We start from the raw sequence: 23,431 nt of genomic DNA, 5'->3' as shown, positions 1-23,431 counted from the left end.
ATGTCCGTGTGTGACATTTGTGTGGCAGCCCTACTACGAGCCTTAGATCATGTAAAAAATAGGACCACGGGTCCTGAGGCACACCTGGATCAGGAGCAACTCAATTACAACATAAAATAACAATTTTGTTCATGCACAGAATCTGGTCACGTGATTGGTTAAATGGAAGCCCTCTTGATGCTCATTCAGCGATACATGTTTACAGGTCATGTTTTAACAGGTCACACTGATCATGGTTTTGGCTGAGGTCATGGCTGTGTTGCTCATGCAACGCCCCCCACCCCCCCCCCCCACCCCCCTGTAGGTTAAGACAGAAACTGTGTTTTAGGCCTGACTGCAACCCATTAATGAACGTATATTGTGATGCAGTCAATACACCTTAGTTAGGCATCAGATATGAAGCTTGTGGCCAAGTTTCATCAAAAACACGTGTTTGGTTCAAGCGGTTATGACTGAAGTATTTACAGTCACTGACTGACTGACTTACCTACAGACACTGCTCGATCGCACAAGCTCACCAGACTGAAGTCCAGGTGAGTTAAAAAATAAAAAAGGCAATTAAAAAAGAAATTAGAGACATCTGTTTATTCTGCAAAAAAAAAAAAAAACCCCGAGCAAAGACTGAAGGCCCAAGGGCACACAGCACACATGTAGAAACGTGGCCAAGGATGAAATTAAACCCAAAAAATAAGAAAGAAAGCAGGGTTCATGGACATATAATGTTTCACTTGAGAACGTGAACATTGGTTTTACAACTTGCACTCGGGTACGTTACGACTTCCAAACGTGAGTAGAGCCATCTCAATGGTAACCTGGCAGTTCTCAGGTAACCTTGAACGGCACTTCAAATCAAATCGCTCTCTCGTTGAACCGCACATTGCCCAATGACGAGGAGTGTTCAGTCTATTTAAGAGGTGCAACGACAAAACACTCGTTTTACAAACGAAATTTCACATCAAACAAAATAATTAACATTCATGAAACGGAGGGAAGGTAGGATTCCTGGAATGCAAAACAAAGGAATGCGAATGTTCTGCGGTCTCCCGAGACAACTTGTGGGTCACACGACTGTAACCTCTACTAGTCACCACAAGGGGCGCCGATCGGGTTCAAAACGAGCACTCGATTCAAAGGTGACCCGGGAGAGATCAAAAATGGAGATCCATCATTTAAAAGTCGAAGCAAGACGGGAAACAGCTTTTGGTTTGGTAAAGAAAACAAAACGAGACAAAAGCGTGGATGAGAGAGGACCGCCGCCTTCCTGCCAATAACGGTCACGTGAACAGAAAAGGAACTACGTTTCCGAACTGTTTTAAGAAAAAGTGAAATGAGAGCGCGAAGGCAACGGTGAAATTGCACAAAACTGCACAGACTCGAATGTATGTAAACAGAGGGATGAGTGGGGTCAATGAACCGCCGATTTACATCGGACAGTTCTTTGCACGTTACAAAGGTAGTATCACCTGTAAAGGTCATTTTAAAGGAACGGAACGCGTGTATTCAATATACAACGAAATGCATGTCGGTATTCAAAGGTGCAATATGCGAATTGACCTTTGAGATGCTCATGTCACCTGCCCTGCCATATTAAAGCAAACGTACAGTAATGGCACGGAACAGGAAGTGGTGTGCGGTATACGACTTCTGAAATTCTAATAACATTTGACGTAATTCACGATAATTTGACGGACAACTCCAGAAAGGGGAGAAGTTAAACCCGTCGAGGATGCAAAACGGCAAAACAAAACGAGATTTATTTTCATGAACCGCTTCCAGTTTAACGTACTGTATTTAGAACGCAATAGAAAAAATACTCGGTGCGTAACCCTCGGTTAGTGCGGCGGGGTATCTCAAACCCTTTTTGCATGTTACTAACCATGTCCAAAGCCCTGCCACACTAACGGACGGTGAAACGATGATGGAGGAATGTGCAAGAAATCATGCCTAAGAGGACGTTACCAATTGGTGAAAGTGGCATCGGAAATAAGGAAATATCACAGTAGGACCTGCACAGGTATCAGGTCAATACCCGAAGGAGTTTTCCTATTATGGTGAACCGAGCCAGAATTGGTATAGTTAGCACAAGCTCAGGCTCTGCTGTAGTTCCCGTAGCAGGATGGGCGAGAGGGTCATCTTCTCGGAGTTTACGGTCAAGACCCCTTTTGAGCCGTCAGCATTCCCACTTTTCCACTTTAGACATGCCAGCACCAAACAGCCAGCACTCGCAGTTTTTCCTGCAAACCTGCAATTTGGGGAACGGTATAATGAGGAATCTTGCGATACAATCACGGGCGGTGATGATGGCGTTTGTGGGCATGGAGAGCATCCACCTACCGGAGCGTGCAGTCTTCACTGGAAGGCACGGTGCCCAGGTTCGCGACCGAGCAGAGCCGGTACTGCAGCGAGGGTAGAGCAACGCTGTCTGCTTTCAGCGTCACCTCAACCGAGCTCTCATTCATGCCACTCAGCTTGCCTATGTGCAGAATGGAATAGTCATGGAAAGAACTATGACAACCGAACTAACACAGAGTTCCTCAACAGGCCATAGTCAGTTTGCAACACACCTCAACAACCAATGGCACCAAGTGTGGGGGGCTGAGGGGGGGATTCGAGGGCTATATTGCAAAAAGCACCATTTACCTCCTTTTTTTTTTTTTTGGAACAGCCATGTATTGTGCTATTTGGTCGTCCCCATCATCTCTGCCTACCCAATGCCGTTGGCCATCGAGGTATAGTGCAAGCGGGCCTATCCAAACATGACTCACCTTGCTCTGTGTAGGCGTCTCGCTCTGTCATAGTGACCGGAAGGATGAGTTCCCCCAGGGATGGCTGGATGCTTACGTTGAACTGCCTAGCTTGGGTACTGCATTGAAAAGAGTCAAAGGTAAGCGGCACAGGAGGCATGGAGTAAATATATGGAGCACGCTAAACAGTCCAGCTGCATCTTTGGAGAACCTCAAAAAACAACAACGCGTTCGTCAATCACATGACTGGAAATGCATGTGGGATGGCTGGGACTGCAAATGGCATGCTTTGGCATTCAGCGTGAGAGTCCGACAGAATCGACACAAACAAAAACCTCAACAGTAGTCAACTGGTATGATATGCTGGACTCACCAAAGTTGGAAAGTAACGGGTTGCGTCGAGTCACGGAAATCGATGCCCATCAGTACTCCTACCGAAGCTCCGGGTGCAAGTTTTTCTGCAGTGTACACAAGCAGGTAACAATAATGTTAATTAGTAAAGCACAATTCAACACCGCATGGAAGTTTTGATTTGATTACTGTTCAATTTAATTATTAAGGTAAAAAAAACATTCATGTGCAGTATTGAACAAACTTAAATGAAGAGTAATGTTCACAAATACAACCAACGATACCACCAATATTGTGCTCAAAGTACTGTTACGTTAATTGCCCGTGGGGGAATAATGACAGATTGCTAGTCTTTAGAATTACGTGTCCAGTTAGTTGCAGAGCAATTCCCCAATTATAATCAGAGATCATGTCTAGAGAGAAAATCCCTTGGTCTTCCCTCCCTCCCCTGTCAAGCAGGAAGATCACGGTATGAACCACCTTTAGAGGCCATTTTTCTCCACAGAGCAGGGGTTGGCCTTTTTCGGGCACCATGGTCCCCTTTATGAAGCAATGTTTTACGGCCGCATGCCCTTCCTGCCGCCAACCCTGTTAGTTGCCTCTTGCAACACACAGGGAATTACCAGTGAACAGGTACTCAATTTGCCGACCTCGGCAGGATGACAGGCTGAGTCAACCCCCCTGGTGTTAATTCAGAGATCAACTGGGATTCGAACCCAGGATCCTAGGATCCCAAGCAGGCGCCCTAACCGCTAAGCCAACACCAGGCTCACATGGTTTCTCCAAGCTAATGGGCCCGATAATTTGGCTTGTGGGCATCGAGAGGCCAATGAGTGTGAGGTGTAATACGCTGTCGATAAAAGGGGACGAGATGGGAAAGTCCGAGTCTTTTCAATGGCATTCTCAGAAGGGTGCCATGTGAAGCAATTGGTGAGTGTCCATCCTCCAGCAAGACTCATCCCATCAGTTAAAGGAACAGGAAGTGGACTGGTGCTTCCGGCGAGACCTTCGCATCATACAGGGGAGCTCCCGTGCACGCTTCATCCTCATTTCTCCTCTCTCTACTGTCTTGTGTCCATCCATCCCACGTTAATTAGAATAAGTAGGCATGTTTAACCCGTGGGTTGAGAAAAAGTGCGTTTTTTGTGTCAGTTGGGATTCCCCACATCCTTTTCATGCCGATCAAATTTTCTTAAATAAATGTGTTTGCTTGTTAAAACTTATTGTTGAGCTGACAGGACACCCTCCAGACATGGGCAAATCGGCACATACCTCGGATTATAAATCACTCGCGTTTAACCCCGAGGTGCAGCTAGCATGTCCTTGGTCCAAATTTAGTTACTGTCTCGTTTGTTCCGTTCTGCGAGACCATGTCTCGTCGAGCCAGGTTTGAGTCCTTCGGACAAGACAAGGTTTCGTAAATATTTTCCCAACACAAGCTTGTGGATAAAACCATGGTTTCTCACCTTGCATTGGGAACGGATGGATTCGCAGTCCAGCCTTGGTCGGCTCACCAACATGCACATTGACCACCTCGCTATCTGTGCCATTGGACAAAGTTAGGTGAAGCGCTGTGAAGCCGGCAGGGAGGTCGCATTGTGTACGTGCAAAGCAGAAATCTGCAGACAGTCCCTCGCCAGCGAGGCGATGCAGCAAGGGGTAAGAGCGCTTGGGGTCGACCAGCGGGCTAGACATCTAAAGAGACAAATAGATCAAGTTTGAACTGACATTTATAGTGAGCCACAGAGGTTGCAGAAGATCGTTCACCTGGCGGCTTGCTGGGTGTTGCATGATCCAATTTTCTACCTCATTTGCTGTATAATACAAGTTACATGATGACAAGTGGCATTTCCATATCTGTTGCATACTGAAATCCAAAAACACCGAAATATTATTCTCATTTAAACACGGATGGCCAACCGCAGAAATCAAAAGAAGGAAACTACATCATGTTTATGTTAATATTGAGAACATATGATGGAGTACTAAGAGAAGTATTAAATAAAGAAAATAAAAAAGCGATGGTAAAGACAAATTGGGATGGCACTGGAATGTTTGAAGTAAAGGTAGGATTTAAACCAGGGATCAGTTTTACTCCTGCGTTTCCAATAGTGATGGAAGATTGAACGAATAAAATGAGAGGTTCCGATTCCCGTGTGAGGTATTGTACTCTGATGACTTAGTATTGAATGCTTAAAGTGAAAAATAACAAAAGAGATGTTTTCAAAATGGAAAAGTACAATAGAGAAGAATGCTTTACACTTAAACATTAATCAACACAAATGACCACACTTTGGTCACAACTTGTGACAAAATCAAACAACGGGCCGGTTGGTGAACGCGCATTTAAAGCACTCTTAAAAGATGAACAGCAGCGTGATTGGGAAACACACATTTAATGCGCGATTAAAAAATTAAATCTACACCCCTTGTCCATGTCAGCCTCCCCACTGTTCTATCAGAACGAGCCAATTTGTCACCCGGTTACGGATTGCTTAACCTCAATAAGAGGCCGTTGAAAAATTACGTAACGCTATTTTTTTTGGAGTAACTTGCGTAACATGCTAGACTACTATGCATTGTGATGGGCTTGATCAAATCTTACTATTATTCGACATATGATTACATTTTCAGGGTCCCTCTTCATGAATAACACTCGACCCAAACAAAGCCAATGGAAATCTGCCACAACAAAACCGGGCAGTGTATAATCAGCAGAGGCCAATAGGTCCACCAGAAAACCATGATGGGGGGGGGGGGGGCATATCATTTTATCTCGGTTCTATGTTGGGTGTTCTCCCCAGACAGTTCTCTTGAACAAGCCCGCGGCACGGAGACAGCCGATTGATCTCGCAGAAGCGACCCAGAGATCCCCCACATCGAGGATGGTGTACCTCCGCCTTCAGAAAGTCGGAGCCACAACAGAATGAGAGAGAAAGGGAGAGGAGAGAGAGATAAAGAAAGAGAGAGTGAGAGAGAAAAGAGACAGAGACAAGTCCATGGGGACTGATCGGCACTCTGACCATGACCACGCTGCCCTGACGAATCCGGGCAGCAGGAAAGAATGGGGAGGATTTGGCCCCCGACTTGCATTGGGGGCTCTCCAACCACCACAAAGAGGCGTCTCCGATAGTTGTAAAAACAGAGGTTATGGCAAGTGGTGAAAAATGAGAAAGGAAATACAGCGAATGATGGCCTCGTTCAACGTCCGGAAAATGAGTTTAATGGAATTCAATTAAAAGTAGCAAGTGTAATGGATGGAGTCACAAGAGGTGCGTGCAGTGCTACAACTGGAAATTTGACAACAAAAGCTGGGATTTTCATATGTAAAAGATGTGAGAATCAATAATTTCAAGAAAAAGATGATGAACCAAAATAAATGTTCCTGAGCTCAAATTTTAATTTAGAAAATGTCAAGAAAATTAAAAAAAATAACATCTTCAAAAATTCTAAAAATTAGGCCTTCAGTGGTGGTCATGGATTTTTTGTGCAACACAATGAAAAATAAAAACCCACATCAAGGGTTGGCGAAACTGAGAGATTCAAGCCCTGCAGGTCCATGGATAAGGTGGTGGGAACCAATGATGGGGATGGAGTCGTGGCTGACACACTTCCAACTGGAAACACACACAACCAAACGACATGGTGACTAAGCACCCAAAGCATAATATGGAGTTACATTAGGCATTACCATCTAATAATTATTTTGAGATTGGCATCCCCACAAACAAATACCAGGAAGCAAAAGATCCAATGCACAGGGCAGACACCAAAAACAAATAATTCTGCACGTAACAGTCAGAGATAGTAGTCTCAACATTATCGGCGTGTGTGTGTGTGTGTGTGTGTGTGTGTGTGTGTGTGTGTGTGTGTGTGTGTGTGTGTGTGTGCGTGTGTGTGTCAGTCATGCAACACACTACATGACCAAAAGTATGTGGACCTTCCAATAACTAATTAGTGGATTCGGCTGTTTCAGCCACACCCATAGCTGACAGGTAGATAAAAATCAAGCACATAGCCGTTATGCACTGCTGGACTGTTGGTTGAGTTGGAAACTGCTGGATGTACTCGGCATGTGCACGGGGAGGCTTTTGAGGGTAAAAGTAATTTATAATCCTTGGGTTTCAGGTTGGGGAAGGGTCCCAATTCTGAATGTGCATGTGTATCACAAAGCACCACTCCAGGTGAGGGGGTATGACAAGTCATACACCTTCAATGCATTTCAATCTGGCAATTTACTAACGTGGCACAAACAGTATCTAGATCAAGTGAACAAAAGCATAACAAGCTGCTGATATAATCTTTCATCAAACCAGCAGATTAACAAGAGAAAGCAATCACAAAAGTACAGTGATTAATAAGGAGCCAATAACTCACAGTCATCCAGATCCAGCAGAGAGATCTCCTGTTTCGCCGGCGTGCACACCTTGCTCGACTTTTTGGAAACTTTCTTATTGGACACGCACCACACACACTGGTTATGTATGTTCAGTATAATGGATGTGGAAACATCAAGGCGGAAGTTCCCACAGGCAAAGCGATTAATTATACACGTTTAAAGAAATGGATGTGTTGATGTGCAGTGTACAACTCAGATGATAACATGAGAGAGAAGGCCGAAGAAAGATATGAAATAATCAGTTACATGGTAGTTGTGCTGAGAGAGTTGTGAAATCAGGCCTCCTTTCAAAATGCCCCTATCTCCATCATGTTAACTTTCGGGTAGAGAAAAGCACATGAGATTAAAGACTTACCTGACTTTCAACGGACCTGATTGGAACGTCCGAGTCTGACTCGCTCTCAGAAGACTCAGAGGAACTCCCTTCGGTCGCATCCTCTTCATCAGAAGCACTCTCTTCAACAACTTTCGTTGTCAAATTGCTCTTGTTCCTGAAGTGGAGGCAAAAGTAAAGTACAATGGAATATAGCACTAGTTATTTGAAGGTGTGTGTCTATCTGCCTCCACAGATAAATTAAACGATGGATTTTATCAAATAAAAGCCAATGAGAACATGACGTTAACCTGGATGGGAAGTGAGGTGCACTAATATTCCGAGCATGAGCCCTTTGTCAGGCAAAAACATTTTTTCTATTTTAAAAAAGTTTCGCAGAGGCTCATCATTTTGCATTAAAAAAAACCACCTTTAGAGGCCATTTTTCCCCACAAGCGGGGGTTGGCCTTTTTCGGGAACCGTGGTTGTTGTTGTTTTTCGGTCCCCTTTTTGAAGCAATGTTTTACGGCCGGATGCCCTTCCTGACGCCAACCCTTTTTGCCGCCTTTAACGACAAACAGGGAATCACCAGTGAACTGGTCCTCAATTAGCCGACCTCGGAAGGATGACAGGCTGAGTCAACCCCCCTGGCGTTAATTCAGCGATCGACCGGGATTCGAACCCAGGATCCTAGGATCCTAAGCTGACACCCTAGCCGCTAGCCCAACACCAGGGTTAACAGGGTTATCATTTTGCATGTTAACCTGTAAAGCACGTCGAGCCACAATCGTGGCCGAGACATGTATGCAAACGAGTTTAAACCGACGTCAACCCAAACAACGAATCATGGCCTCTTACAATGTATAATACACGGGCAACTTGTGAAAGCTTGCTTCTAATTGGTGGAGAAAAGCCGATGACAAAAAAGCATTTCTGGCCTACTAACCAGTAGATCCAGGCACTTTACGGGTTAATATGCAGGATCCAAAAACATCGCCCACACACAACCAACCAGAAATTAAACGTTCCGCAATGCACCTGGATGCAAGTTTTTTCTTGATTTGGGATTTCGTCGCCCCTTCCCAATCAGGTTCCGATCCTTCTTCTTGCTCCTCATATTCATCACTGTCTTCTTCTTCATCATCGTCATCGTCTTCTCCTTCTTCTTCGTCATCTGAATCACTAATTTCAGTTGACTCTTTGCTGCCAGTGGAACTTTCTAACTCGCTCTCTGAACCTGGACCTGAAAAGGAAAAGCCAAGAGTACAAATGATTGTTTGAATGAAACATTTATTAATGGAATAGACAAAACAATAATAAAATGTTTTGGCTTCTTTACGCAAGCAGTGAGCCAGTGGTGAGAAAAAGTTTGTGAACGCTTTAGAGTTTTCTGTGCAGTATTTCTGTATAAATTTGACCTAAAATGTGATCAGATCTTCATCTAAGTCCTAATAATAGAAAAAGAGAGCCTGATTAAACAAATGGCACACAAAAAATATCTACTCTTTCATTACTTGCAAAATCGAAGATTTTTCAAGTATATTGGTTGGTTGCGTTTGTGGTTCTGTCTGTCTGTCTGTCTATCACCGGCCTACAGGTCACAATTCTAAACCGATCGTCACGAAACTTCACCACGTTGTATAAGTCGTCCCAATTGAGAAGCCTATTGATTTGAAGTCAAAGGTCATCTGGAGGTCAAATTTCTAAAATCGCCATTTTAAAACCGATTGACTTGAAAATTGAATAGCATTTGTATATCGTCACTAAATTGGGAAATGAACTATTTTTGAGGTCAAAAGGTCAAAGGTCAACTTAAGGTCAAATTTTAAAAATCCTCAATTTTCATCTAAAAAGCCATCAATTCTCAACCGATTGACTTGAAAATTGAACAGCATTTGCATATCGTCACCAAATTGGGAAATATACTATTTTAGGTCAAAAGGTCAAAGGTCAACTCAAGGTCAAACTTCCAAAATCATTACTTTTTATGTGAAAAAACCATCAATTTTCATCCGATTGACTTGAAAACTAAACAGCATTTGCACATTGAGTCACTAAATAGGGAAACCAACTATTTTTGCGGTCAAAAGGTCAACCTTCCAAAATCATCATTTTTCATCTGAAAAATTGTCACTTTTCTTCCTATTGACCCGAGCTTTGATCAAGATTATCAATTTTAATCTTGATGAAATGGACAATTTGCTGTATCAATGGAATTTTTTTTTTTCTTGGGGGGGGGGGGGGGGATTTTGCAAGTATCGTGCTCCACATGACGTCTTCTTGTTTGTTTGTTTGCTTGTCAGTGGCTTGCAGATCACAATTTTCAACCGATCTTCACGAAACCTCACCAAATGGTAGAGTTGGTCAAAAGCAAGAAGCCTATTGTTTTTGGGGTCAAAAGATCAAAAAGGTCAACATTGGCCAAAGGTCACCAACTTTGCTAAATTTCTAAAATCCTCAATTTTCATCCTATTGACTTGAAATTTGAAGAGGACTTGCATATCTGGTCACTGAATTCAACCACCAAGTATTTTTGAGGTCATCAGCCAAATTTCTAAAATCCTCAATTTTCATCCAATTGACTTGAAATTTGAAGTGGACTTGCATATCTGGTCACTGAATTCAACCACCAAGTATTTTTGAGGTCAACATAGGCCAAAAGGTCAACATAGGCCAAATTTCTAAAATCCTCAATTTTCATCCAATTGACTTGAAAATTGAACAGCATTTGTACATCGTCACTAAATAGGGAAACTAACTATTTTTGAGGTCAAAGGTCAACTCAAGGTCAACCTTCCAAAATCATCATTTTTCATCTACAAAATAGTCACTTTTCTTCCTATTGACCCGAGCTTTGATCAAGATTGTCAATTTAAATCTTGATGAAATGGACAATTTGCTGTATCAATGGAATTTTTTTCTTGGGTGGGGGGTGGTGGATTTTGCAAGTATCGTGCTCCGCATGAGGTCTTCTTGTTTTTTTTATTGAGCAAAATGATCCAACATTCAATTTATTTGTCAGAAAAAGGATATGAAACTTTACATTCAGTAACTGGTGGCATTCCCTTGAGCAGCAAAAACTTCAACCAAGCGTTTCCTGTAACTCTTGATCAGTCCTACACATCTGCTTGGAGGAATTTGGGCCCATTCATCCCTAAAGAATTGCTTTTGCTCAGATATTTGTGGACTTTCTTGCATGAACTGCTCACTTATAGTTCTGCCACATTTCAATTGGGTTAAGGTCTGGAGCTTGACTTGGCCATTCCAAAATCTCTTCTTCTTCAGCATTCTGCTGTAAATATACTTGTGTGTCTAGGATCGTTGCCTTGCTCCATGACCCACTTCCTGTAAAGCTTCAGTTCACGGACGGATGCTCTGACATTCTCTTGTAGAATTTGCTGGTACAATCCAGAATTCATGGTTCCGTCAATGATGGCAAGCCATCTGGGTCCCGAGGCAGCAAAGCAGGCCCAAACCATGATACTCCCACCACCATGCTTCAAGATTGGGATGAGGATCTTATGGTGGAATGCAGTGTTTGGCTTTTGCCAAACATAACGTTTCTCAATTAAGCCAAAAAGTTTTATTTTCGACTCATCTGTTCACAGAACATTCTTCCAATAGCCATCTGGATCATCCAGGTGATCTTTGGCAAACTTGAGATGGGCGGAAATGTTGTTCTTGGAGAGCAGTGGTTTCCTCCTTGCTATCCATCCCCCCAAGCACCCCATTCTTGTTCAGTGTTTTCCTGATGGTAGATTCATGAACACTGACATTAGCCAATGCAAGAGAGGCCTGCAGATCCTTAGACGTTACCCTGCGGCTCTTTGTGACCTCCTGGATTATTGTATGTCTTGCTCTTCAAGTGATTTTCGTTGGACGACCGCTCCTGGAAAGAGTAACAATGGTGTTGAATTTTCTCCATTTGCACACTATCTGTCTGACTGTGCATTGGTGGAGCCAAACATCTTTAGAAATGGTTTTGTAACCCTTTTCAGACCGATGAGTGTCGAGACTCTTTTTCTGAGGTGCTCATAAATCCCTTTTGATCGGGGCATGACACGCTTCCACAAACCTCCGTGGTGAAGAACAAAGTTTATCTTTTCACATTGGGCAGAGCCACCCAAACTCACTCCTGAATGTCATCCCATTGATTGAAACACTTGACTGTAATTGCCCCCTTAATTGAGCTGATTCACCTGTAACATTGTAAAATTTGCCTTAGTTTTAGAATTATCATGTTATTAGAGCTGGTTCAGAGAAGGGCAACCTGCTTTCCTGTATGGTCTGACCTAAAGGTGATACTAATCCGCATTTCACGGTTGACATTTGTTGTCAATAAAGAGGTTTATTAATTTTTTTAGTGTCCAAGTGGCTCATGGAGAGTTTACACATATGGGGGTAAAAATAATTCCAGGTAAGGATAGTCGTGGTTACATGAGATGGTGGTACAATACAGTACATGCAGGACAGGGAGATTAGGACAAACTTGGGACAAGCAAAAAAGATGAGGCCTATAATAATAGAACAGTGTGCATACAACACTTTTTATTTTATTTACGTATTTAATTATTTTACTTACAACTGATTACCATGAATAAAGTCAATAAGAGGCTTCAAAACCTAGAAACTATGGTGAGCGGATAGCTAAAGGGAATGAGAATGCAACGTCAGAAACCGTCAATGCCAAGCTCTCAGAGCAGAAAGCATACTGCACCCAGTCAATGCCGCCCCAAATGAGCTTGAGTCACACCTTCCCCCCTCGTCACCCCGGCGGCAGCACGTTCATCACCCCCCAAAAGCTTGAACTGCGCAACTTTCCGGGTTTGGGGCAACAAACACTTCCATCCTGTCAATTACCGCCTTTGTCCCTCTATCATTTGCATGAGACCTTAAGATTTAAGAAATCAAGGTTCCCGTTTGTCGTTGGTTTCATGGGCGCAAGTATTGGTCGTGGGTTAAGGGGGGTTGGTATTGAGTGGCCATTTATTTATTGCATACGTGTTCTGCCTGTTTTATTTTCTAAATAAACCCGACTTGGTCTCTGGGTGAATTCTGTTTGTCCTCGTGGCTTCATAAATCCCGCTGAAGGTGGATTGGTCGTGGTCTTCGTACCACCAGACGATTGCATCATGTGAGTTCAGTTGTTATAATGTAGATTAAGATCAGTCATGTTATCACCTATCGGCATGGCCCTCCAATCAGTACGGCAACACGGTCGCCAGATGCATATCTGACAAGGAGTCTTCGAGGCGGGTGATGGGAGCAGTCGTTTTAACACGACTCACTGGTCCGAACCCTGCAACTGGTATGGATTTGTCACCACAGCAATCTATTTAATCCAGTTCTGAGATTTCATACAAGTATTCACAGAATAAAAATCCTCTCACACCCCATACTAATCAATTCCTTCCAGTGTTAAGAATGAAGCATGCAGATCAACATGTGTGGTTCAAACTCTGGCCGAGTCATACCAAAGACCTTTTTTAAATGGTACGTGCTGCTTTTTTTTTCTTTTTTCTTTTTGTATACAGAATCCAGGCTCGTGAAAGAGCTAACATTTATCACACAAACAAATCAAACAGACAAGCAAACAAAGTATATAAAAAGGGGAGCGGTAGACAAGATGGGGAGAGAAGGGGAAGCACATAAACACAACATTTGAGAGCAGGGACATCGGGAATGTGTGGGAGGGAGAGAGCTTGGGGGGGGAGGCGGCGTGGGAAGCGGGGGGGGGGGGGGGGGGAGTGGGAGAAGTATAAACACAAGGACACCAAGGACTTCCAGGAAAGAAGTTGGTATTTCAAACAAGTGGATTTGGGGTGAAATTAGCAGGGGTAGAAAAGATCAAGGTTTTGGATGGGGGAAGATAAGAGATGGTGGTGAACAGCTGTTTTAAAGACCTGGAGGGAGGAGTGGAATTGAAGAGAGTGAGGGAGTTTGTTCCAGAGGCGGGAGAAAAGAGGAAGGAAGGAGTGAAGGTGAGCAGAGAGTCTTGATTTTGGCAGTTTAACCATAAGAGGGTTGCAGGCAGATCTTGTGCGACCTGCAGGAATATTTGGGGGACAGAGCCCAGAGAGAGCTGGAGGAGCAAGGCCAGAGAGGAGTCGGTAGAAGACAGAAAGACCACCAACCTGCCTGCGGTGAGTAAATGAAAGGGCCTCGGAGGTAGCTTCATCGCGGGAGATTCCAAAGATTCTGAACGCTTTGGTTTCAACAGCGTGAAGACGAGCTAGGTGTGAGGCAGGAGCACCAGCCCAGAGGGGGGAACAGTATTCCATTGAGCTGCGGATGAAAGCCTTATATGTGGTGAGGAGCTCAGGTGTGCCAAGGAAGGACTTCGCACGATGGAGGATGCCCAGTCGGCGACTAACTTTGGAGGCCAGATTTGAAATGCGGTTTTCCCAGGAAAGATCATGGCAGATAGTGAGACCCAAAAGCTTGAGTGACAGAACTTCTTGGAGAGGATTATTCAGAAAGTGGATGGGAGGGTTGTCCAGTCGGTCTTTTTCGAGAGACATCGTAAGAGTGTGAGATTTGTCAGGATTGAAAGACATGTTCCACTTGTTTGCCCAGTCTGTGATTTTGTCCAGGTCTGCAGAGAGTGAGGAGGCTGCAGACTGCCGATCTGAGGGATGAGGAATGGAGCGGCAGAGAGTGGAGTCATCAGCAACGAGATCGAGAGGATTTTCAAGAGAGTCGGAGAGATCATTGATGAAGACCAGAAAAAGCACAGGGCCCAGAACACTGCCTTGGGGAACTCCAGCCTGAACAGGAAGAGAGGAGAGAAACCCATTCAGGGCCACACGTTGACTACGACTCGAGAGGAAGTCCGCCAGCCATGCGTGAGATTTCCATGGATACCAAAGGAGGAGAGTTTGGTGAGCAGAGCGGGGTGCCAGACCGTATCGAAGGCACGTGATATGTCAAGGGAGACAGCTCTAATTTCCTGTTTGGCATTGAGGACCTCCATCCATTGTTGAGACAGCAGAAGCAGCATGTCCAGAGTAGAGTGACCTGGTCTGAAACCAAATTGATCAGAAATCAAGCCATTGGAGAAGAGGAAAGATTCATATCCGAAGCAATGATGGATTCCATGACTTTGCTGATAAATTGGGAGAAGGCTGATTGGTCTGTCGTTGCTAGGATCTGTTTTTGCACCTTTTTTGTGTAAAGTGGTGATATTGGCTGATTTCCAAGCAGATGGCAGATGACCTTGAGCAAAAGAGAGGGTGAAGAGAACAGAGAGAGGGAGTGAAAGAGCAGAAGAACAGGATTTTAGGACCTGTGGGCTGATGCCGTCAGGTCCAGTTGCAGAATCAGAGTCGAGGGTTGACAGAAACTTTTCCACCTTGTCAGGAGGAAAGGACACAGAGTCCAGGAGCAGCTGGGTACGACTGGGTACGGTGGGTACAGAGAGGGATGGGTTTGGGGCACAAGATTTAGAGGCAAACACAGAGTTGAGGCATTCAGCTTTTTCACGTGCGGAGTCAGCTGTGTAGCCATTTGAGGTAAGGGAGGGGATGGAGGGGGAACAAACACCAGAAACAGATTTGACCAGACACCACCAGGATTTGGAAGAGGGAGACAGATCAGAGAGTTCGGTCTTGAGAACGGAGAGATATTGTTTCCTGGCTCTCCTGAGGGTGGAGACACTTGTTTCGGGTTTTGTGTAAGGAAATGAGATTTCCTTCCGTTGGATTTGCTTTCCAGGAGACGAAGGCAAGTTGTTTCTGGGCAACAGCCTCACCAAAAGATTCCATGTACCATGGACGGGAGGAAGGGTATGACAACTGAAGACGAGATGGGATAATTCTGTGCATGAGAGAGAGCAATTTACTTTGGAAGAATTCCCAGGATGAGTTGATGTCAGAGGCGGTAGAGATGGGAGACCAGTCCAGATGATTGATGGCTGCTTGAAGACCGTGACAGTTGGCCTGAGTGAAATGCCAGACTCGTCGACGCTGAGGAGGCTCCCTGAGAATGGTCAGAGAGATGTCCACTTTAACAAGCACATGATCAGATGAGCCGATTGGAGCAGAAGAAGAGCAGCAGACATTTTCAGGGAAGATAGTCATAACCAAGTCCAATTGCTTGATGCTTTACATAACCTTGATGCTTGATGCTGATGCTTCATGCTCGAGTCCTTGATTCTTGATGCATAACCAAGTCCAATTGCAATTGCTTTCTTGCTTGATGCTCCGTATTTAAAATGATAGAGCACGGACCACCCCCATCAGTTGGCATCCATGGGAAGGAGGAAATTCCTCTTTAGCAATTCCCACGCCGAGTGTGCTGAGAAAAGCGGCACCATTGTTGTAATGTCACTGGCATCCAGAGATTCCATTGTTGTGGCGTTGCTGGTACCTAGAGTATTCCGAGAAATGACGGCACTTCACCCAAGTTCAGTGGCTGTGTTGTGTTTTTCTCTTGTTGGTTGTTATCTCCATATGAGGGTTTCAGAAGGTGGAACGGAGACCTACCAGGTCTAACGTATGTGTTTGTGTGTATATGGTCCCCCTGTGCTGTCTTTCCCTCGTGGTCCCCCTGTGCTGTCTTTCCCTCGTGGTCCCCCTGTGCTGTCTTTCCCTCGCGGTCCCCCTGTGCTGTCTTTCCCTCGCGGTCCCCCTGTGCTGTCTTTCCCTCGTGGTCCCCCTGTGCTGTCTTTGCCTCGTGGTCCCCCTGTGCTGTCTTTCCCTCGTGGTCCCCCTGTCCTGTCCTTCCCTCGTGGTCCCCCTGTGCTGTCTTTCCCTCGTGGTCCCCCTGTGCTGTCTTTCCCTCGCGGTCCCCCTGTGCTGTCTTTCCCTCGCGGTCCCCCTGTGCTGTCTTTCCCTCGCGGTCCCCTTGTGCTGTCTTGCCCTCGTGGTCCCCCTGTGCTGTCTTTCCCTCGCGGTCCCCCTATGCTGTCTTTCCCTCGCGGTCCCCCTGTGCTGTCTTTCCCTCGGGGTCTCCCTGTACTGTCTTTCCCTCGCGGTCCCCCTGTGCTGTCTTTCCCTCGTGGTCCCCCTGTGCTGTCTTTCCCTCGTGGTCCCCCTGTGCTGTCTTTCCCTCGTGGTCCCCCTGTGCTGTCTTTCCCTCGCGGTCCCCCTGTGCTGTCTTTCCCTCGCGGTCCCCTTGTGCTGTCTTTCCCTCGCGGTCCCCCTGTGCTGTCTTTCCCTCGCGGTCCCCCTGTGCTGTCTTTCCCTCGCGGGTCCCCCTGTGCTGTCTTTCCCTCGTGGTCCCCCTGTGCTGTCTTTCCCTCGTGGTCCCCCTGTGCTGTCTTTCCCTCACGGTCCCCCTGTGCTGTCTTTCCCTCGCGGTCCCCCTGTGCTGTCTTTCCCTCGCGGTCCCCCTGTGCTGTCTTTCCCTCGCGGTCCCCCTGTGCTGTCTTTCCCTCGTGGTCCCCCTGTGCTGTTTTTCACTCGTGGTCCCCCTGTGCTGTCTTTGCCTCGTGGTCCCCCTGTGCTGTCTTTGCCTCGTGGTCCCCCTGTGCTGTCCTTCCCTCGTGGTCCCCCTGTCCTGTCCTTCCCTCGTGGTCCCCCTGTGCTGTCTTTCCCTCGCGGTCCCCCTGTGCTGTCTTTCCCTCGCGGTCCCCCTGTGCTGTCTTTCCCTCGCGGTCCCCTTGTGCTGTCTTGCCCTCGTGGTCCCCCTGTGCTGTCTTGCCCTCGTGGTCCCCCTGTGCTGTCTTTCCCTCGCGGTCCCCCTGTGCTGTCTTTCCCTCGGGGTCTCCCTGTACTGTCTTTCCCTCGCGGTCCCCCTGTGCTGTCTTTCCCTCGTGGTCCCCCTGTGCTGTCTTTCCCTCGCGGTCCCCCTGTGCTGTCTTTCCCTCGTGGTCCCCCTGTGCTGTCTTTCCCTCGTGGTCCCCCTGTGCTGTCTTTCCCTCGTGGTCCCCCTGTGCTGTCTTTCCCTCGCGGTCCCCCTGTGCTGTCTTTCCCTCGCGGTCCCCCTGTGCTGTCTTTCCCTCGCGGTCCCCTTGTGCTGTCTTTCCCTCGTGGTCCCCCTGTGCTGTCTTTCCCTCGCGGTCCCCCTGTGCTGTCTTTCCCTCGCGGTCCCCCTGTGCTGTCTTTCCCTCGTGGTCCCCCTGTGCTGTCTTTCCCTCGTGGTCCCCCTGTGCTGTCTTTCCCTCACGGTCCCCCTGTGCTGTCTTTCCCTCGCGGTCCCCCTGTGTGGTCTTTCCCTCGCGGTCCCCCTGTGCTGTCTTTCCCTCGCGGTCCCCCTGTGCTGTCTTTCCCTCGCGGTCCCCCTGTGCTGTCTTTCCCTCGCGGTCCCCCTGTGCTGTCTTTCCCTCGCGGTCCCCCTGTGCTGTCTTTCCCTCGCGGTCCCCCTGTGCTGTCTTTCCCTCGCGGTCCCCCTGTGCTGTCTTTCCCTCGCGGTCCCCCTGTGCTGTCTTTCCCTCGTGGTCCCCCTGTCCTGTCTTTCCCTCATGGTCCCCCTGTGCTGTCTTTCCCTCGTGGTCCCCCTGTGCTGTCTTTCCCTCGTGGTCCCCCTGTCCTGTCTTTCCCTCGTGGTCCCCCTGTGCTGTCTTTCCCTCGTGGTCCCCCTGTCCTGTCTTTCCCCCGTGGTTCCCCTGTGCTGTCTTTCCCTCGTGGTCCCCCTGTGCTGTCTTTCCCTCGTGGTCCCCCTGTGCTGTCTTTCCCTCGTGGTCCCCCTGTGCTGTCTTTCCCTCACGGTCCCCCTGTGCTGTCTTTCCCTCGCGGTCCCCCTGTGTGGTCTTTCCCTCGCGGTCCCCCTGTGCTGTCTTTCCCTCGCGGTCCGGTCCCCCTGTGCTGTCTTTCCCTCGCGGTCCCCCTGTGCTGTCTTTCCCTCGTGGTCCCCCTGTGCTGTCTTTCCCTCGTGGTCCCCCTGTGCTGTCTTTCCCTCGTGGTCCCCCTGTGCTGTCTTTCCCTCGCGGTCCCCCTGTGCTGTCTTTCCCTCGCGGTCCCCCTGTGCTGTCTTTCCCTCGTGGTCCCCCTGTGCTGTCTTTCCCTCGTGGTCCCCCTGTCCTGTCTTTCCCTCGTGGTCCCCCTGTGCTGTCTTTCCCTCGTGGTCCCCCTGTCCTGTCTTTCCCCCGTGGTTCCCCTGTGCTGTCTTTCCCTCGTGGTCCCCCTGTGCTGTCTTTCCCTCGAGGTCCCCCTGTGCTGTCTTTCCCTCGCGGTCCCCCTGTGCTGTCTTTCCCTCGCGGTCCCCCTGTGCTGTCTTTCCCTCGCGGTCCCCCTGTGCTGTCCTTCCCTCGTGGTCCCCCTGTGCTGTCTTTCCCTCGTGGTCCCCCTGTCCTGTCTTTCCCTCGTGGTCCCCCTGTGCTGTCTTTCCCTCGTGGTCCCCCTGTCCTGTCTTTCCCCCGTGGTCCCCCTGTACTGTCTTTCCCTCGTGGTCCCCCTGTCCTGTCTTTCCCTCGTGGTCCCCCTGTGCTGTCTTTCCCTCGCGGTCCCCCTGTGCTGTCTTTCCCTCGCGGTCCCCCTGTGCTGTCTTTCCCTCGCGGTCCCCCTGTCCTGTCTTTCCCTCGTGGTCCCCCTGTGCTGTCTTTCCCTTGTGGTCCCCCTGTGCTGTCTTTCCCTCGTGGTCCCCCTGTGCTGTCTTTCCCTCGCGGTCCCCCTGTGCTGTCTTTCCCTCACGGTCCCCCTGTACTGTCTTTCCCTCGTGGTCCCCCTGTGCTGTCTTTCCCTCGTGGTCCCCCTGTGCTGTCTTTCCCTCGTGGTCCCCCTGTGCTGTCTTTCCCTCGTGGTCCCCCTGTGCTGTCTTTCCCTCGTGGTCCCCCTGTGCTGTCTTTCCCTCGTGGTCCCCCTGTGCTGTCTTTCCCTCATGGTCCCCCTGTGCTGTCTTTCTCTCGTGGTCCCCCTGTCCTGTCTTTCCCTCGTGGTCCCCCTGTGCTGTCTTTCCCTCGTGGTCCCCCTGTCCTGTCTTTCCCCCGTGGTCCCCCTGTGTTGTCTTTCCCTCGTGGTCCCCCTGTGCTGTCTTTCCCTCGTGGTCCCCCTGTGCTGTCTTTCCCTCGTGGTCCCCCTGTGCTGTCTTTCCCTCGTGGTCCCCCTGTGCTGTCTTTCCCTCGTGGTCCCCCTGTCCTGTTTCCCTCGTGGTCCCCCTGTGCTGTCTTTCCCTCGTGGTCCCCCTGTGCTGTCTTTCCCTCGTGGTCCCCCTGTGCTGTCTTTCCCTCGTGGTCCCACTGTGCTGTCTTTCCCTCGCGGTCCCCCTGTGCTGTCTTTCCCTCGCGGTTGTCAGCTCTTTCATGAGCCTCGATTCAGTATTAATAAATAAAAATAAAAAAATAAAAAATAAATGTGTGCATATCACCAATAAACTCCAATACATTCAGAACTCCGCTGCCCGTCTACTCACCCATTCCCGGACCCGTGACCACATCGTGGTCCCCCTGTGCTGTCTTTCCCTCGTGGTCCCCCCTGTGCTGTCTTTCCCTCGTCCTTTACAAGCTTCACTGGCTCCCCATCTCCCAGAGAATCCAGTACAAAATCCTCCTCTTGACCTACAAAGCCCTCCATAACCTGGCCCCATCCTACCTGGCTGACCTCCTCTCCAGACACACTCCCAACCGCAACCTCCGCTCTGCTGGTACCAACCTCCTGACCCCCCCCCCCCCCCCCCCCATCCGGACCAAATTCAGATCCTGGGGTGACAGGGCCTTCTCCATCACTGCTCCCACCCTCTGGAACTCACTACCTCACACCATCAGAGACTCCTCCTCACTCACCACATTCAAAACATCACTCAAGACCCACCTATTCAACACTGTTCAACATTTAACCCACAGCATTTAACCCCTGACTATCTCTTCTCCTTCTCCCTCCTTTTTGCTTTGAATATTTCCCTATTGATTCTTGTTTTTTTGCAATTGTTTTTATGTTTTGCTATGCATTATGTTTTGCACTCTGTCAAAGCGTCTTTGGGCTCCCTGAAAAGCGCTATATAAAATAAATGCATTATTATATATACTAGGGCATTGCCCGTACTATATCTATATCTAAAATTATATCCCCCCCCCCTCTATTTACATGAAATGGTTTGGTCTAAAGCGAACGGCTTGCGAGTACGGTGACAATCCCCCCCCTCTATTTACATGCAATGGTTTGGTCCAAAGCGAACGGCTTCCGGAGTTTGGTAAAGAAATCGCCATCGCGTGCACAAACGCGCAGGAAAGCGAATGAATCGCAAATTCGGTTTTATTAGTTTTAAAACATAGTTTAACGCCAACATAGTTTGCAAACGTGAAATAAATGAATACGCTCTCAAATGTGCCATCCGAGGCAGAGTGTGTCCTCCACGTTCGGCACACGCGATCGTTCGCTGCTCTCTGATTGGTTGAATCGTTTTTTGGACATAGCTCGGTAAGTAATTGTCCGATTAATATGAAACCTTGAAAAGGCACATCCTCGGGTCCCCAGCAATATACCTGGCAAGTTTCAAGTATATCGGACCGGTAGTTGTCGAGAAACAGCGGTCACAGACAAACAAACAAACGTACAGACGTACAGAGATTACTGGAATTATAGATAGATATATATATATATATATATATATATATATATATATATATATATATATATATATATATATATATATATATATTGTGAGAAACAACCTTGTTCTCACCAAATTAGTGCCCCGCCCACCACGTCACGTGACCTCCTTTCAGCCTCACGCGATTGGGTGGCGATTCGGCACGCGATTGGTGGACGGTGGGAGAGCGGGCCGCCATCTTGTGCGACGGACGTGGCACGAAGGCGTCGAGTGGAAAATAGCAAAAAGGGGATTTTTTAAGCCTCACGACAGCCGAGTTGTGCTGATCGTTTATAGTTCTGTATTTTAAGAGTGAGTAACTCCGGAAGAGACGAGTGATTCCCGGATATCGTAGATTGGAACTGTGAGTCATATGGCCTGTGTCGTGTTTGGAGCTTCTGGTGCCGACAGTTCCTGCAGGCTTTGTGCTGTGTAGTCCACTCTGTTACCATCCATTGTTTTTGAAATCGAGCCAATAAATCATCGTGCCTACCCCTAGAGGCCGGTTAAAACACAGTTGTGTTTATCGAGTTCTCTTTGTCCACCCCGTGGACTACTTGAAGCCCGGACATTAACGTCAGTATTCCGTGCTGGAAGCCTTTAACAGCCGGAGTCGCGACAAATGGGTTGCTCGTCCAAGGATTATTCAAGTAAGAGACATTCGAACTGAGACGGGAATTCTGCAGTGGACGACATCTTCCTGCATCTGCTCATCGTTTCCTCACCAGCAGACGCCATCTTGGAGGAACTTTCTCACCAGCAGACGCCATCTTGGAGGAACCTTCTCACCAGCAGACGCCATCTTGGAGGAACCTTCTCACCAACAGACGCCATCTTGGAGGAACCTTCTCACCAGCAGACGCCATCTTGGAGGAACCTTCTCACCAGCAGACGCCATCTTGGAGGAACCTTCTCACCAGCAGACGCCATCTTGGAGGAACCTTCTCACCAGCAGACGCCATCTTGGAGGAACTTTCTCACCATAGGACGCTATCTTGTGTGGTACTTCACTACCGGATAAGTGAATAGTTTCCGGATCCCTCCAAACAAACCGACATTAAAAAACAACAAAAAAAAAAAAACGTGAGTTATTTGTACGTTGCATTTTTCTCATTGGCAATTTGATGTGCGTTGGTGATATTGTGTAGTTCGTGTCGTATTTCCCCAACAGAGCGTTGTGTTTGAATTACGTGTACCACCCCAATATTGTTTGCCTCCCCTGGGTGAATTGCCGTCCCATGTGGTGAAAGATATTGCTGAAATATTTCGATCCAGCCTCCTTTTAGACTCAATGTTTTGTGCCTTGTCTTATGATAACTCGTAGCCAAGCTATGTCGACCAGAGAAGTGAGAGTTCAACCTGATCATGTTGACAGTCACGTGGGTGGCGATGTGAGCGACGCAATCAGCCTTGACCCGGTCACTAAACCCGATATGTTAGGAAGCGATCCCATCATGACTAAATGCATGCGTTCGACCTTCTGGACCGGGCTGACTCCGGTTCAACAACTCGACATGTATAACAGGGAGAATGACAGGGCAGAGGCAGAGCGTATTAAGCGAGAAGACCGAGAGCAGGCGGCAGCAGAGAGAGAGCATGCGGCAGCAGAAGCTGAACGCGTCAGAGAGCATGAGTTGCGAATGTTGACTGAACGACTGCGGGCAGAGGTGTCTGCTGCAAGCGTCCCGGAAACTGTTCATGTTCGTTTGCCGGACTGGACGGGAGACACGAAGCCAGAAGCGTATCTGGAGATGGCGGAGAAGTTGTTGGCTTCCGGTGGCATTGATGAGAGCTTGTGGGTCGGCCATCTTGTTAGCCATCTATCTGAGAAGGCGAGGGAGGTATATGCGAGGATGGCAACCGAGGACGCAAACAAATACAGGAAATTGAAGGCCGAGATTTTGAACGCCTATGCGGTGTCCGCGTGTATTTATAGGCGTAATTTTTTCAGTTGGACTCGTCAGTCCAGTCAAACCTATGAGGAACATTCGCGGGTCTTGTTGGAACAGCTGCAGAGATGGTTCAAGGGGAGCAAGATTGAGTTACCTCAAGCGGTTGCGGAACTCCTGGTGCGTTACCGTATCGATCAACAGCTTCCGCCTGACTTAGCGTTGTTTCTTGTCGACAAAGACACTGTTTCCTTGTCAGACTGCGTCAACC

General features: G+C 47.9%; 1 protein-coding gene across 2 annotated transcripts in view; it reads right to left on the bottom strand.

The window, feature by feature from the left end:
* Positions 1 to 1,735: 1,735 nt before the first annotated feature.
* The window catches only part of AP3B2 (adaptor related protein complex 3 subunit beta 2), a 102,902-nt gene continuing 81,206 nt past the window's right edge, over positions 1,736 to 23,431 (bottom strand). For both annotated transcript variants that reach the window (XM_078786431.1, XM_068130216.2), the window contains 9 exons: positions 8,846 to 9,050; positions 7,850 to 7,985; positions 7,473 to 7,545; positions 6,612 to 6,712; positions 4,562 to 4,790; positions 3,118 to 3,202; positions 2,766 to 2,863; positions 2,335 to 2,473; positions 1,736 to 2,242 (listed from right to left, as the gene is read on the bottom strand). In XM_078786431.1, coding sequence (XP_078642557.1) covers positions 2,077 to 2,242; positions 2,335 to 2,473; positions 2,766 to 2,863; positions 3,118 to 3,202; positions 4,562 to 4,790; positions 6,612 to 6,712; positions 7,473 to 7,545; positions 7,850 to 7,985; positions 8,846 to 9,050 — 1,232 coding nt within the window. In that variant the 3' untranslated portion in view covers positions 1,736 to 2,076. The remainder of the gene's footprint in view (positions 2,243 to 2,334; positions 2,474 to 2,765; positions 2,864 to 3,117; positions 3,203 to 4,561; positions 4,791 to 6,611; positions 6,713 to 7,472; positions 7,546 to 7,849; positions 7,986 to 8,845; positions 9,051 to 23,431) is intronic.

The sequence above is a fragment of the Myxine glutinosa genome, chromosome 11 (genome assembly GCF_964187855.1).
Source record: "Myxine glutinosa chromosome 11, kmMyxGlut1.1, whole genome shotgun sequence".
NCBI lineage: Eukaryota > Metazoa > Chordata > Myxini > Myxiniformes > Myxinidae > Myxine > Myxine glutinosa.
This window is presented reverse-complemented; position numbering and strand designations above follow the sequence as displayed.